The sequence below is a fragment of the Trachurus trachurus genome, assembly GCF_905171665.1.
Source record: "Trachurus trachurus genome assembly, chromosome: 20".
NCBI classification, from domain to species: domain Eukaryota; kingdom Metazoa; phylum Chordata; class Actinopteri; order Carangiformes; family Carangidae; genus Trachurus; species Trachurus trachurus.
This window is the reverse complement of record NC_139911.1, coordinates 23,987,752-24,003,724: the sequence shown is the minus strand read 5'-3', so window position 1 is coordinate 24,003,724 and position 15,973 is coordinate 23,987,752. Positions and strand designations below refer to the sequence as shown.

Sequence of the window (15,973 nt, the reverse complement as noted above, 5' to 3'; positions counted from 1 at the left end):
TTTACTATTTACACACACTGATAGTTTCCATGGTGAACTGTTGACATTAACAGACATTTGGACCAGGGGTGCCCAGCTTTTGCATGCCACTGTACTGTATGCTATATGCTATATACGCCAAAACAAGCAGACACAGGAACAGTTTTTCCCACAGGCCGTCACCATTATGAACACATCACACATCGGTATTCCACATCATTAATGCACCTTACTTACACATCTGTGATTGTAAATTTTGTAAATTCTCATTTGTAAATTCTTCCCAGCCTGTAATTTAACTTTATTTATTTTTGTACTGTAGTAGTCAGTTAGAGAGCTAAGAACCGGAGAAAAAATCCTTGTATGTATGTATAATAAAACCTGATTCTGATTCTGAACTTAGACCTGATCTCAACACAACTTGGCTGAGATGGAGGGAGACTCTGTACCAGAACTGGGTCAGGCCTGGTCTGAAGTCTGAGGTGTATAGGCAGAGAATCTAACCTGTCATTTAGACACATATTTTCCCCTATATATGGATTTTTTCTACCACACACACATTCACACACTGATGACACACTAGGGGAAGTTTTGGGTTCAGGTTCTTGCCCATTGACACCTGAACCATCTGATTAGTGGACAGTCTGGAGATGTGTTCCGAACCCATCACTGTGTTCTTTATAATAAGGTTGGCTGGCCATCCTTAAAGCAGAAGTAAGTGATCCAGTCGTTTTCGCTAATGCTGCGTTCCAGGCAGGCTTTTGAAATCGTAAATTACAGCTTCAAGTCACAACTTACGACTTTGTAGCGTTTCAGGCAACCCACTCGTGTTTTTCCGACCTGTTTTACCGGTGAAAGTCACTATAACGGCCACTCGTAACTTCCGACCGGTGAACTCGTACCAGATCGAACTGGTACCACTTCACGGTCGGAAAAATACGAGTTTCCTTGAACGCACCATAACAGTCCTCGTCCCTACGTCGCCACATTCACGGCGTTCCTTGGCTGCACACACAGCCCTGCATGCTGTTCTCTCTCCTCATTGGATAAAAACTGTAGGATACGATAAATGTTTTCTCTTCGGCTCAGAGCAGAGCAGAGGGACTGAGAGACCCGTGTTTCAGTCCAAACACTCTATGTAAGTGATTGCTGTCGGAAGATATAACTATTTAAGACTTATATTAACACAAATATATCACTCACTTCTGCTTTAAGTGTAAGGAGGGAACAACATTGCATGGTTTTTATTTACAAAGCTTTACTTGAAATTTTACCTGTTTATCTTACCAGCTTAATCTCACTTAGAATTTGTAACTTACACACTCGTTCACAGGACACCTTTTTTTTTGTTTTACAAATTCACAGTATCAGGACAGAATTGGGGAAGACTGCCTCTCAGTTTTATGCCCCCCAAAAGTGGAATAACCTACAAAACTGTCTGAAACTGGATCATCTTATTTCCTTAGATAGTTTTAAAAACTTATTATTGAATGTTTTACAACCTGTATGTAATTGTGGATCATGACCTTGTATATCGTATAATTGTGTTTTTGTAATCAGGGCGTCATTGAAAAAGAGAGCTCGCTCTCAATTGACCTGGATCTCAATCGTAATATTTTTAAAAATTATTTTATTCCTAATGCAATTGGGGCACTGAACACCATGCCCCGTTGATGCGTTGATGCGATGATGTGTTGTAATGTAACTGCCACTGCTGTCCTGCTTTTTGCCATGAAGATGTCTGTGTGTAAGTGTTGTTGTTGTTGCTGTTGTTGTCCTTCTTGTTGTTGCTGTTATTGTCCTGCTTGTTGTTTTTTATGAGACCAAAGACAAATTTCCACATCGTAGACAAATAAAACTAACTAACTAACTAACTAACTAACTAACTAACTAACTAACTTCCCTGAATAAATAAAGGAGAAATGAAAAAATGAGAAAAGTCTGCTCTACCTGTTGACCTGCTGACAGCATCTGTTTATCTCTGATGCTCTGATTGGCTGACAGGATCATCTCTACAGAATGTTGTCGTGTCCACCTACCACGCTGGCCTCCTCCTCCTCCTCCAACCCTTCATCCCCCAACACCTCTGACCGCCGCCGCCTGGCCATGGAAACCTACTGGAGGGAGGTGCAGAGCATCGAGGAGGAGAAGGAGGGAGAAGATGAGGATGAAGAGGAGGAGGAGAGGAAGAGTATGAACGGTAAGTCCAGTCTGTAACAGAGTGAGTCTGTCTCTTTCTGTCTGACCTGCAGCTGTGTGGCCTCCGCCTGCAGAGGTGGAGCTGGAGGAGGCGTGGCTGACCGAGGCCGGCCTGTCCTCCCTGGTGAGGGGCTCGTCAGAGGAGGAGGCTCCGCCCCCCGCCGAGGCGCTGCTGTCCACGCTGACGCGCCAACAAGCTGCCACCGTCAGGAACAGGCTGGACAACTACAATGAGACGCTGAAGAAGAGGAACAAGCAGCCAATCAGAGACGTACGGGACGTTTTCACTCAGGTGGGTCAAACAAGGTAGACACCTCTGGGCTGCCTTCACCTTCTACTGAGCTGCTTTTACCTGAATTCATTTCATCAGGTGTGGACAGACTAATCTGTCTCTGAGCTGGTGTAACATAAGTATTATCTGTGTCCTTATTCTATATAAGATTGAATTCTCAGGTCTGGTAGGAACTCTCTCTCTTTAGTCCAGTGCAGCCTCTCTGCTGGATTCAAGTCTGGGCTCTCACTTTATAAAGCCCTTCTCCTGGACCTCAGCATGTGGACAGAGACCCTTGTGATCCGGGCTTGATGTGGAGTGGGTCCAGGTCCAGGTCCAGGTGCAGGTGCAGCACAGACCCTGAACCTGCTCCCTCCACCTGTTGGAGGATGTTTGTCATGTTAGTGTGAACAGGTCCCACATTTGCATGTTCTTCACACATGGAACATGCCCCAGCAGTGATGCAGCAGCATCCTCTGTGGTGCCCATGGCAACAGGGCTCAACGCTCCATTGGTTGAGCATGGTGGACTCTTGCACAGAGATGTGGACCAGTTCCAGTGATTCCTTAAAGGGGACATGTTATGGAAATTAGTCTGGGGCCGTTGCCTCGCTGTTTTGGTAGGAAACAGATCCAGGGCGAGAGAGACAGATCTTTCCTTCAAAATAAAAGCACCGAGCTAATAAAATGCGGTAAAACTCTTTAATATAAGGAATATAATTTACAAGAAAGTCCCCAAGCCATTAAGTTAACATTTCGCTTTTATTGTATTGCAAGTTAATGTTTATTTTATAAGTTTTATGTTGGTGAACACTTTTATTTTGGTGAATTTGGTGATTTCGGTTTCCGCTACAGACAGGAACCAGAATGCAGACGAATTCAGAGGTAACGGACACCAGGCTCTTCGCTTGTCTGAAGAGCCTGGTGATGCGAGGCTAATGGAAATGTCACTTTTTGAAGGCTCTTTAACATACGTATATCTGGATGTTTGTCTTGTCTTTCGGCCCCAAAATGTGAGAATTGACAAAGAAAATCTGTCATTTTCAGGCTCCCTAGGTTGAAATCCATGTGGTTTTATGAGTTGTTCCCTCAGTTGTCTGACAATGATGTAACTAGTTTTCCAATCTGCCTAACTCTGCCTCATTGAGTCGTCTCCATCTATAGACAGTGTGTGTGTATCTGTGGACGGTGAAGATCTAAACTCTGAGATGACTTCCCTGCATCAAGGACAACCTTTTCTAACAGCATGTGTTGTTTTGTACTTGGAGGACAGAGTGAGAACAGTCATGTTTTCAAAACTGAGATAAACAGTTGTCTTAGAAAAATGTATCGCTGTTGTGTTGTGCTGTGTGTTGTTGTGTGTGTTGTGTTGATGTTGTGATTACTGACAGAAAGAGTCAAGACTGTTTCTCTCTCAGTGTGACAGTGACTCAGCAGACAGCTGCCCCTCACCCCCCCACCACCGCCCTGAGTCACCACCGAGTCGATACCACACCACCACCAAAACCATCCGCCGCAGCACTCACAGAGGTACCTGTCTGCCTGCTCACACCTGTTACTTACCTTTTTAGTAACGAGTAATCAAATAAGTTACTGTTTCCCCCGTTACAACACCGTTATGACAATAAAATGCGCCGTTACACCATTACTTGACTCAAGAAGTCCCATCAGAAAATAATACACCATTTAAGTGTAGGACGTTACATACACATTTTTTTTTCAGTTCATCAACTGGTCAGAAAAAGCTGTTTATCTGGAACTAACCAACGCAACCAACCTCAGTATTTCTCCACACAGACAGGCTCTGAGACGCGCTGTATCACTCCACCTCTTTCACACACCGATGTGATACAGCGCGTCACAGAGCCTGTCTGTGTGGAGGAATATTGAGTGAGTTGGTTAGTGCAGTAGTTTGATAAACGGGAGGGAAGTCCAAGTAATTTGACATGTTTGAGCAATAGTTACTTTGGTAACACTTTACAATAAGGGTCCCTTACGTAATTAACGTTAGTTAGTACATTATTAAGCATTAATTAACTGTTTACAGATAAATCAGGAAACACATGAATTAGTGTAGCCTTAATAGGCTACATTAATTCATGTGTTTCCTTAATTAATGTTTACTACTCAAAGTTGGTTAATAAATTATTCAATAATAAAAGTTGAATAATGTAATTAGTTATCATTATGCATGCATTACTCAGCATTAATTAACACATTAGTTTATATATTACAGTAATGCTTAAAGCAGATATCAGTGGAATGTTTTTGTTAATATAAGTCCTAAATAGTCCTATTTTCCGTCAGCAATCACTTACATGAAGTATTTCAGCCTAAACACGAGTCTCTCCGTCACTCTGCTCTGCTGTAACCCGAGGAGAAAATTTTCCTTGTGGGATACAAGTGTTATCCAATGAGGAGAGAGAACGGCATGAAGGGCTGTGTGTGCAGCCAAGGGATGCGCGTGAATGTGGTGACGTAGCACGAGGACCAATTGATGCCTGACAAGGGCGGGGGCTGCTAACTCATGGTGCGTTCAAAGAAACTCGTACTTTGTGTTTTTCCTTGCTGTGAAGTCATACCAGTTCGATCTGGTACGAGTTCACGGGTCGGAAGTTACGAGTGGCCGTTATAGGGAACTTTCACAGACAACAGGACGGTAAAAACACGAGCTACGGGTTACCTGGAACGCTACCAAGTCGTAGTTGTGACTTGAAGCTGTAACTTACGGTTTCAAAAGCCTGCCTTGAACGCAGCATTAGCCGAAACGGCCGTGAAGCTGATATCTGCTTTAATAATGTACTAACTAACGTTAATTAAGGGAGCCTTATTGTAAAGTGTTACCATTACTTTTCTTGTAATTAATCTCTGTTACTAACTCAGTTACTTTTGGGGAAAGAAACTAACTATAACTTATTACTTGTATTGTGCCCAACACTAATGTTTTATAGAAGGACATTAATGTAGTTACAGTACAGTGGCCTGAGGTGCAAATCACAACAGCAAATCAGAAAACACAACAACAAAAGAGAAAATACAACACAAAAAGAGAAAACACAACGACAAATTACTAAACACAACAACAAAACAGAAAACACAATGACAAAAGAGAAAACACAACGGTGTTTTCTGTTTTGTTGTTGTGTTTAGTGATTTGTCGTTGTGTTATCTCTTTTTGTGTTGTATTTTCTCTTTTTGTGTTGTGTTTTCTGATTTGCTGTTGTGATTTACACCTCAGGGCCACTGTAAATTATACTTCTTTGCACTAAAACAAAGGGAAAAACAGGTTATTATGGGATTATTTGACTGGTCCAGCCCACTTGAGATCAAATTGAAGTGTATGTGTCCCCTGGTCACGGTGCTTCACCTGTCTGTGTGTGTGTCTGTGTCTGTGTCTGTGTCTCCAGGTCGATCGACTCTCCCCACGTGTCTGTTTGAGGACAAGCTGCCTGAACACCCATCGTCCCCCACGCGCTCCCTGACAAACACACACTCTCCCACAAACACACACTCTCCATCCAACACACACTCTCCATCCAACACACACTCTCCATCCAACACACACTCTCCATCCAACACACACTCTCCATCACACACACGCTCCCTCACGGTCACTCCCTCCCCTCCTCACACTCGCTCTTCATCACCCGTCAGTCACTCCAGACGAGCTGATTGGCTGCTGCGGGACTCTCCATATTCAGAGAGTGTGGCTGAGCATAAAAGGGGCGGGACTTGTTGGGACTGCCTCTGTTTCCATGAGGATGACAGCAGTCACATGTCGGTGAGTCTGACTGGTGACCTTCACCTGTTCGTTACCACGGAGACAACAACCTTCAGAAGCCCCCCCCCCTTTTTAAAAACCTTTTCTTAATTCCACTTTGATTCACAGAACTACTATACATGTCAGTAGTGCACAAGTGTTTTCTTTTTCTTCCCCCCCACCCAATGTTACCTTTACAAACAAATAAATTACCAACTAATTCATATGAAATGGAAAAAACCTATATGCATATATAGGCAAAATCTATATGAATAAAGTAACTAAGTAATATTAATAATATTAATAATAATATTAAATAAAATAAAATGGAGAAAAAAAGTTCATAAATCATTTATCCATGTCAAAACTACCAATTATCAAAAGAGAATCCGCAGTAGCAAAAGTAAAGCTGTTCAATAGGAATAGCCTCTCTTATTGTAAAGCTACTGTTGGATGTAATCCTGCTCTAAGATTTTGAACTACATCCTCCGTGATACTTCATTCTTAATCTCAATCAGTGACTTTATCTGTCCCCAGTGGGGCAACTGGCTGTGCAGCAAATGGGGAGCTAACAGAACATTATATTACAGATGTAGAACATACAACACAGCACAGAAATACAAATATATACAGCAATACTGCACAACAACTAACAGCATAAAATAAAAAAGTACACAGAAGTTATAAAACACTACCTTTCCCTACTGGAACTGAATGAGGAAATGGCAGAAGGTAGAAAGTGTGTAGAGTGTTTCTATCTGTTGGTCTTTGCTAGTGGCAGTCTGAGTAATGGAAGAAACTGGAAATATTAATGAAGAGGATGAGAACAGTCTGACAGGATACATTACTTACACAACTGTTTGTTGCTGAGATCCTGCAGACTCTCTTGAACAGCTACCTCTTATTTTGCTACAACAGATAAAAGAAAAAGTGATCACTGACTCAATAAAGAAACGATAAAACATATCACCAGTGTCAAGTCGACCTGGAACAGTAGAGACGCTGCAGGCTTTTCTAAAGGATCAAGTCAGTGTTACATTCAAATGTGAATTTGTAATAGTACCCAAGTACTTGTATGACTCAACAGTGGGGAGTGAAAAAATAAAGTATAATGTTCCCATGGGTTTTCCCCCTGGATGGAGTTAGCAACAAGTTGAGTGGAAGCTCCATGTTTCCCTGTAGTCATACTGTCTCATAAAGAGCAGCTCTAAGCAGCTGCTCATTAAAGTTCTGCTGCCTCTGTTTCTATGGAGCTTTATTCTGGAGAGACATCACAGATAAGAATATTATCAGGAAGTGTTCAGGCTCCACTGGATTCACAGTGTTTTAAAATAACTTAAAGGGATAGTTCAACATTTTGCCAAATTGGCCCATTGCCATAATCGTTATAGTCATAGCAGTAGGTTCGTTACCTTTATTTGTCGGTGCAAGCTATTTTTAGAACGGCGGAGCAGAGCCGTGAGCTGCTCAGAGCTACGCTACGGAGGCTCATGGGATTTCTTGGTTTCCCTCATCAAACTCATCAAATCCAAATCCAACAACTCCACAACGCTCTGGTGGACAAGTTGTATCCTGCACATTCACCACAATAACAGAACGTTACCAGACAGAGTTGTTTTAGAGGGAAAACTGTCCCTGAAGGCAACGCGCATCAGCGGTTTTGCATGAATTTACCTCTAAAACAACTCTGTCTCGTAACGTTCTGTTATTATCTCATAGCGTGGTGAATGTGCAGGTCACAACTTGTCCACCAGAGCGTTTTGGAGTTGTTGGATTGTGTATTTGATGAGTTTGATGAGGCAAACCAAGAAATCCCATTAGCCTCCGTAGCGTAGCTCTGAGCAGCTCACGGCTCTGCTCCGCCGTTCTAAAAATAGCTTGCACCGACAAATAAAGGTAACGAACCTACTGCTATGACTATAGGGATTGGGGCAATGGGCCAATTTGCCAAAATGTTGAACTATCCCTTTAATATGCCCCTGAACTTTCATGGTGTGTGTGTGTGTGTGTGTGTGTGTGTGTGTGTGTGTGTGTGTGTGTGTGTGTGTGTGTGTGTGTGTGTGTGTGTGTGTGTGTGTGTGTGTGTGTGTGTAGTTTGTACCAGTGTCTTCCTCTCAGGGTCTGACCTGGGCAGATGACTTGTCGTCATGTGACCTCACCCAGCTCGGCTTCATCACTCACATTGAGCTCTCCACCTTCCTGCTGGCTCTGGGCATCCAAACCAAACGCACCCGTCCACCACGCCGCAGGACCCGGGGTGCGCTTCATATTTACAAATCAATCAAGATTTAACTTCATCACCTTTTAGTCAGCCGGCTACAGTTTATGTCTCCACATCTAAACCATGACTTTATGACATCATTCTTTACCAACGACAAAATATGGTTTAAATTGTGACAGTTCACCATTCATGTAGCTACACAGTTGGTGCTATGATGACATACTGATTAATATCAAATATTTGTTACTAACTGTTACTTCCTTGTCTTCCTGTATGTGGATCAGACGGGGGGGTGTTTGGCATTCCTCTCAACTCGCTGCTGGAGAACGACAGGAAAAAGTTTCCTGGAGTGAAAGTGCCTGTCGTTTTCCAAAAGGTGACAAACTGTCTGTCTGTCTGTCTGGGTCAGGTTGGCTGCTGAGCTAACGTGCAAACAGCTTAACATCTCTGTGATGCAGTGTGTGGTCAGCGGTTAGCTTCAAGTTCAATTAGATTTAGCAATTAGGTATACAACTTGGTTTAAATTTAGCTTAACCTTTACTAAACCAAGTTTAATTTCAAATGGTACAACAGAGTTTGTCTGAATTTTATAAACCAATGTCACCCCTCCACTAATGGCTCATGGGATATTAACCCTTTATGTGGCACTGAATGAAGAATTTTATTCAAATATGGAGGACACATTCCACTGGGAAATGATTGTCTCTGGTAAACTAATCTATAGAATTAACATCATGTCATAAAAATATGTGTGAGAGGTGTATTGATGTCAATGATGTGTGTGTGTGTTCTTGTGTGTGAAGCTTTTGTGCATTTTAGAGCAGTCTGGCCTGCAGACCGAGGGGATTCTGCGAGTATCAGGATCAGCTGCTAGACTGAAGGTAACGCACGTCGTTGAGCCGCTGTGAGATTCCTTTAGAATAAGAAAAAAAAGAATAATTTGGTGCTTTTATTTTGAAGGACATGAACAGGCCTGTGTGTGTATCTGCAGTACCTGCGTAGAGAGTTAGACCGGTGTGGTGGAGACTTGGACTGGTCTGGGATCAGAGGGGTGGATGCTGCAGCGCTGCTGAAGCTGTTCATCAGGGAGCTGCCAACGCCTCTGCTCACACACGCACACCTGTCCACCTACCGCTCTGTGCTGGGTACACACACACACACACACACACATACAAATCAGTGTGTCATCGCTGCATGTTCATTCATATTCAGACTCATCTCTGTGACTGACTGTCCGTCCACCTGTCTCTCTGTAGGTGTGTCCCCTCTGCTCCATCAGGTCCAGGCTCTGCAGCTGCTGTCCTTGTTGCTTCCTGAAGCCAACAGAAACACACTCCAAGTAAATCACAGCATCCACTCACAACACATAATACAGCAGCGCATTAGATGTTAGTCAGTCTGAGATCAGCAGGTGGAACTACTGTTCAAACTGACAGGAGAAAGGTTAAAGGGATAGTTCAACATTTTGGCAAATTGGTCCATTACCATTATCCCTATAGTCATAGCAGTAGGTTCGTTACCTTTAATTGTCGGTGTAAGCTATTTTTAGAACGGTGGAGAGGAGCGGCAAGCTGCCCAGAGCTACGCTACGGAGGCTCATGGGATTTCTTGGCTTCCCTCATCAAAATCCAAAAACTCCAAAACGCTTTCGTGGACAAGTTGTGACCTGCACAATCACCACGCTGTGAGATAATAACACAACGCTACCAGACAGAGTTGTTTTAGAGGTAAATACAGAGACTGCTTGATGAAAAACTGTCCCTGAACGCAACACGCATCGGTTTTGCATGAATTTACCTCTAAAACAACTCTGTCTGGTAACGTTGTGTTATTATCTCATAGCGTGGTGAATGTGCAGGTCACAACTTGTCCACCAGAGCGTTGTGGAGTTGTTGGATTGTGTATTTGATGAGTTTGATGAGGGAAACCAAGAAATTCCTTTAGCCTCCGTAGCATAGCTCTGAGCAGCTCACGGCTCTGCTCCGCCGTTCTAAAAATAGCTTGCACCGACAATTAAAGGTAACAAACCTACTGCTATGACTATAGGGATTGGGGCAATGGGCCAATTTGCCAAAATCCCTTTAAGGCGCCTACATTTGACCACACACACCAGGGTTATATAGTTAACTATATATAGTAACTATAATTCATATACTATACTAAGACTAAAACTAAAACTAGCAGTGAAAAAATAATTTAGTAAACTGAAATTAAATTTTAAAAAACTCCAGTGAACAATGTAAAACCAACTAAAACAAAAGTAAATGTCAGATAACATCAGCTTAGTTGTAGTTTTCTCACCACAGCTCAATATGGGACTCAGTGAGGATGACCCACAGGTAGATAAGAGTGAAGTAACGTGATGAGGACTGATGGGAACATTATGGGATGCAAAAGGGAAAAATCCCACAAATTTGGGTCTCAGATGCATTCTCTTAAAACCTGAAAAACTAAGACTAAATAAAAACTGGTCCATTCCTCAAAAATAAGTAAAACTAAACTAAACTGAGATAAAGAAGCAAACTGAAAAAATAAAAATAAAAACTAATGAAAATTTTAAAACAATAACCTTGACACACACACAATAGAACCACTATCAACTATCCTCCATCATCTTTCTCTGTGCACTGTAGCGTCTGCAGATTAACCTGGTTCTGTTTCTATGGTTACAGGCCCTGCTAGTCTTCCTTCGCAAGGTGGTCTCTCATCAGGACCAGAACCGGATGTCTCTGTGGAATGTCTCAATGGTGATGGCGCCCAACCTGTTCCCCTGCTGTCACCGTAGCAACAAGCAGTCCATGGCCAAGCAGCAGAAGGAGATGGAGGAGGCGGTAGGCGGGGCCCAGCTGATCCAGCTGATGGTCACATACCAGGACCTGATGTGGATCGTGAGTCTGAGGGATCACCTGTACATTCACTGAAACTGTCTGTTTCTGTCGACGGCAAATTTAAAAGGGACATATAATGGAAATATCACTTTCTGAAGGCTCTTTAACATATTTAGGTGTTTGTCTTGTCTTCTGGCCCCAAAATGTGAGAATTGACAAAAAAAATCTGTAATGTTCAGGCTCCTTAGGTTGAAATCAATGTGGTTTTACAAGCTGTTCCCTCAGTTGTCTGACAATGATGTAACTAGTTTTCGGATTTGGATAATCCCACCCCTACCTGGTCTTTAAGACACCTGGGAACTATTTTAATTTGTGGAAATGGGGCAGAATATGTCTCCTTTAAAACCTTCAACTTTGACCCTGAACTTCTCTGTCACTGGCTCATCCTCGCTGAGTCGCCTCCATCTCTAGACAGTGTGTGTGTCTGTTTCAGACTCGTTAGGTTGAAATCCATGTGGTTTTATGAGCTGTTCCCTCAGTTGTCTAACAATGATGTAACTAGTTTTCTAATTTGCATAATCCCACCTGGTAGCAGTAGAAGGGGCGGGGCAAGCAGTGGTTCATTTGCATTTAAAGGGACAGACACCGTTCTGAACAGGGCTGTTTTGGGGTATTTTGACCGAAGCATGTCACAGACATGTCTTTAAGACATCTGGGGACTATTGTGGGAAAAGGGGCAGAATATGTCTCCTTTAAGATCCAACATCTTCATCCAGTTACTGATCACATGTTTACAAAATGTGACCGTGACTCAAAACAGTGAGAAACTTCTGGAAATAATTGCTTGCTCACCAGTTGGTGACATCATCTGTCTATGAAACCGCCCGTCATGTGACATGACCTGTTTTTTGATAGGTTCCGAACTTCCTGTTGTCTCAGGTGAGACAGCTGAACCAAGCCACCAATCAGAAACAGTTCAGCCTGGCCAGGACGAGGAGGAGACTCCTGAGGAGGAAGGCCGACAAGAACGACACCAACCAGGTCAAAGTGAGACTAGAGAACCAGGTTCAGGTTCAGATCTGTTCCTATGATGTCATCAGAGTGACATCACACCTGCTCCTGTTTGTGTGCAGATCACAGAGCTGCGTGCAGGTTTGATCAGAGTGTGTGCCCCTCTACACACCAAGGTCTCCATGGCGATACAACTTGATGGACACACGCGAGCCAAAGACGTCACCGCCCGCTTTGAGTCTGAGAACAGGTACACACACACACACACACACACACACACACACACACACACACACACACACACACACACACACACACACACACACACACACACACCTATGGCACACAGTGGTACCTGGAGATGGTGCACACTCTCATGCTAAGAGCTGCTGTCGCCTCTATGAAATTCACTTGATTGTTTTCATGGCCTATTGTTTTTTGTATTTTAAGGCCAGACACTACAGGCAAAAACACAGTTTTTTCATGCACTGATCAATTTTGGGCTATTTTTCTTCCTTAAAGGGACAGTATGGGACTTTATTGGCTTTTTATTGACAAAAATCAAATATCGCTTTCATAAATACGTATTTCACTGAAGTGGAATCGCGCCCGCATACAAACGAGCGCTTTCTCGTACCTTAGAATGAGATGTTACAAGTCGTTACAAACACACAGGGGGGGGTTCACCGAACCTTCTCTGCCATGTTGAATCGCCATGTTTTACGTTCAGTGTCACCGTGGCTGTAAGTAACCTCAAACTCGGGCCGCCGGAGCTTCTCGGCTCGGGGAGAAAGTTTTCCAGACAGCGCCTGTTAAAACTGTCACCACCGTGTAGCTAGTGTGAGGAAGGACGGAGGCACTGGTGTTGCCTTCAGGTGCAGTCAGACACCTGAATGACGCCGTGAGTGACGCCGTCGGCAAACCAACTGGATGTTATTTTACTCGACGAGAGAAAGCCGGTAAAACGTGGGTCAGGTAAACAATACTACATCACCATGACAACATATTGTCACGCCTGTATTGTTTTGCCTCGTGCTGGCGGACCGTTTGTTTACATAGAGGCTTGTTTATCCTGATACATGCAGCGTGTGTTGTTTTTCTGACTTCTGCCCGAGTTTACGTAAACGCAACAGCAAGAATACGTGCCGACATGCAACCGCACCGCTAGATGGGGGTAAATCTCACATACTGTCCCTTTAACATGTATTCTCTCAGAAAAGTCAAAAGAAATGGTAGAAAATGTCTCCTAAATTCACCAAAAATTAGTCTGACCCATGTCATGTCAGGTATCATTGTAAAGCTCTCTCTCCTGAACAACGATGTTGTGCTCCCAAAATTGTAATTTCCTTTGTATCCGCAACCAATCGTAAAAGTACGATTTACATTAACAATCTATTTTACAGGACAAGTCTTTTAAAGCAGAAGTAAGCGGAATGTTTGTGTTAATATAAGTCTTAAATAGTTGTATCTTCTGACAGCAATCACTTACATAGAGTGTTTGGTCTGAAACACGGGTCTGTCAGTCACTCTGCTCTGCTGTAAGCCGAGGAGAAAACTTTCCTTGTATCCTATAACCTTTATCCAATGAGGAGAGAGAACGGCATAAAGGGGCGGTCCTCTCTGTGTGTGCAGCCAAGGGATGCGCGTGAATGTGGTGACGTAGGGACGAGGGCGGGGACTGCTAACTCCATCTGCTGACAAGAAGTTATCCAAAACCATCGCTTACTTCTGCTTTAAGGCCATTTTCTCAAAAAGAGTTTTTCCTCAGACTCTGAGCCTGAAATCTCCACTTTAGCAGCACTTACTGTACAGACACCAAACCTTCCAGTTTGATTCCTGTCTATATTCTGAAGGTTTTTACAGAGGGGATTGTTGATATATCATTCACAGCCTCATTTATACAACATTTTATTCCTAAGAACATGGAGACATTGGATTTTTTTAGGGCTGGTGACACTATTTTCTCATTTACAAAGTGATAAAAAGAGATATCCAAAATCCCCTCTGTAAAAACGTCTGACTCTAAATTATGTCAACAAAATAAAACAAGAATTTTGAAAGGGTTTTTTTTCCATTTTTCAGATTTCGGTTCTGGAAATGTATGCAAATTAGCGCATATTTAATCAGATATTGCCTCATTTACATATTTAAACATAACATTTGACAAAACTTGTAATACAAAAAATATTTGTCTTAATGTAAGTGAAGTTTCATGGTGATATCTGTCATTTAAAATTTTTACCCTATTCACCTAGTGTCTCCCCATTGTTCTACCTGAGAATGATGTGCAGGTTCTTACAGCAGCTGGCAGCACTGCTGTATTATAATCAACTATCTGTCCTCAGTTAGCCTACTGTTGCTTCTGATTATAGATTACAGTTAGGTTTCCTCCTCCTCCAGTTGTCAGCCTCCCATCCTGACAAAGTATGAAGCTTCTTGAGCATTTCATGCTCCTATAGTCCTTTCTACTGCGGATATTATAATTGGTGACCATTTGTACCTCATACAACCCCACTTCAAAAAAAAAAACTCAACTATCCCTTTAAAAACACATATTATTGAACATTTTCACATCTGTACAAAGTTTTCACCCTGTTCATTGTATGTCTTTGTTTAATTAAGTATCTTAGAACAGATTGACCATTGTCTCTTGGAGCTGTTAACATGTGCATGTCTCTGTCTCCTGACCATCAGTCCTGTTCAGTCTCTGTACGAAGTCGGAGGAAACATCTGTAAGTCTGAGTATGACATCATCACTTTAACACCTGCTGAACAAGTCATCAGAGATATTCATACTAATATTAAAACCTGTCTGTCTCTCAGGTGAGCGCCGCCTCCATCCAGACTGCGTCCTGTTAGATGTCTACAGAGTGAATCCTCAATGTGATTGGCTGATCAAACCCTGACACACAGACCAACATCTGCCCAGTCTTTTTCCACACCCGTCCTATGTCTTATCACTATGACAACCTGTGGACACTCTCAGCCCGCCTCACCGCTGGCCCCCCTAAACTGCTTCCAACTTGTCACAAAACGTGCCTTAGCAACTAACTTACAACTTGTCTTACCTCCTGTCCCACAAGTCTCCAGCTGTCTCACATCCAAGACTTGTCTCACCTGTCCCTCAACTTCCTCCTGTGATGATGGCGACTTCCACACCTATAGTCAAATCACAGCAGGGACATCATTATCGCATGGTGTAAACAAAGGTTCAACTTCAACCTGTGTTTAAATATTTATCACTGGACACTTACTGTGCTTTCTGCCAATATTTACTCTGTATTTCATATGTATTGATTATTGGTTATTATTTCCCACAAAGCAGAGGATCAGTCTGAATCTCTCCCTGTTTTTTTGTTTTGTTTGTTTTTACGGTAACACTTTACTTGACGCCTATCTCTATAACGCATTATAACCATACTTATAATAAGTTATAATGCAGTTATAGCACTGTATAACTTTAGTTATAAACACTCATAAATGATCATAATGCTTTATAACAATAATCATAACACACTATAAAGCATTTTATCATGACTTATATGGTCAGGTATTCTAATAGGTTATAATTGTTAGTTACTCAGTGACAATGCCCACATTGATAATGCATTATATATATAGTTATAATGTGTTATAATTGGCTTATAAACGTGTATAACTATCATTATAAACACTCATTAATTATCATAAGGCTTTATAACAATA

General features: G+C 42.4%; 1 protein-coding gene across 1 annotated transcript; it reads left to right on the top strand.

Moving 5' to 3' along the window:
- Positions 1–1,998: 1,998 nt before the first annotated feature.
- On the top strand, positions 1,999–15,174 carry arhgap28 (Rho GTPase activating protein 28; the record flags this gene model as incomplete). The annotated part of the gene is made up of 15 exons (XM_083995223.1): positions 1,999–2,179; positions 2,253–2,470; positions 3,867–3,978; positions 5,856–5,919; positions 6,046–6,229; positions 8,327–8,465; positions 8,714–8,805; positions 9,233–9,310; positions 9,421–9,574; positions 9,686–9,768; positions 11,102–11,317; positions 12,173–12,298; positions 12,391–12,518; positions 14,963–15,000; positions 15,092–15,174. 15 exons carry the CDS (start codon positions 1,999–2,001, stop codon positions 15,172–15,174), a joined length of 1,896 nt encoding a protein of 631 aa, XP_083851349.1.
- Between the last annotated feature and the right edge of the window lie 799 nt (positions 15,175–15,973).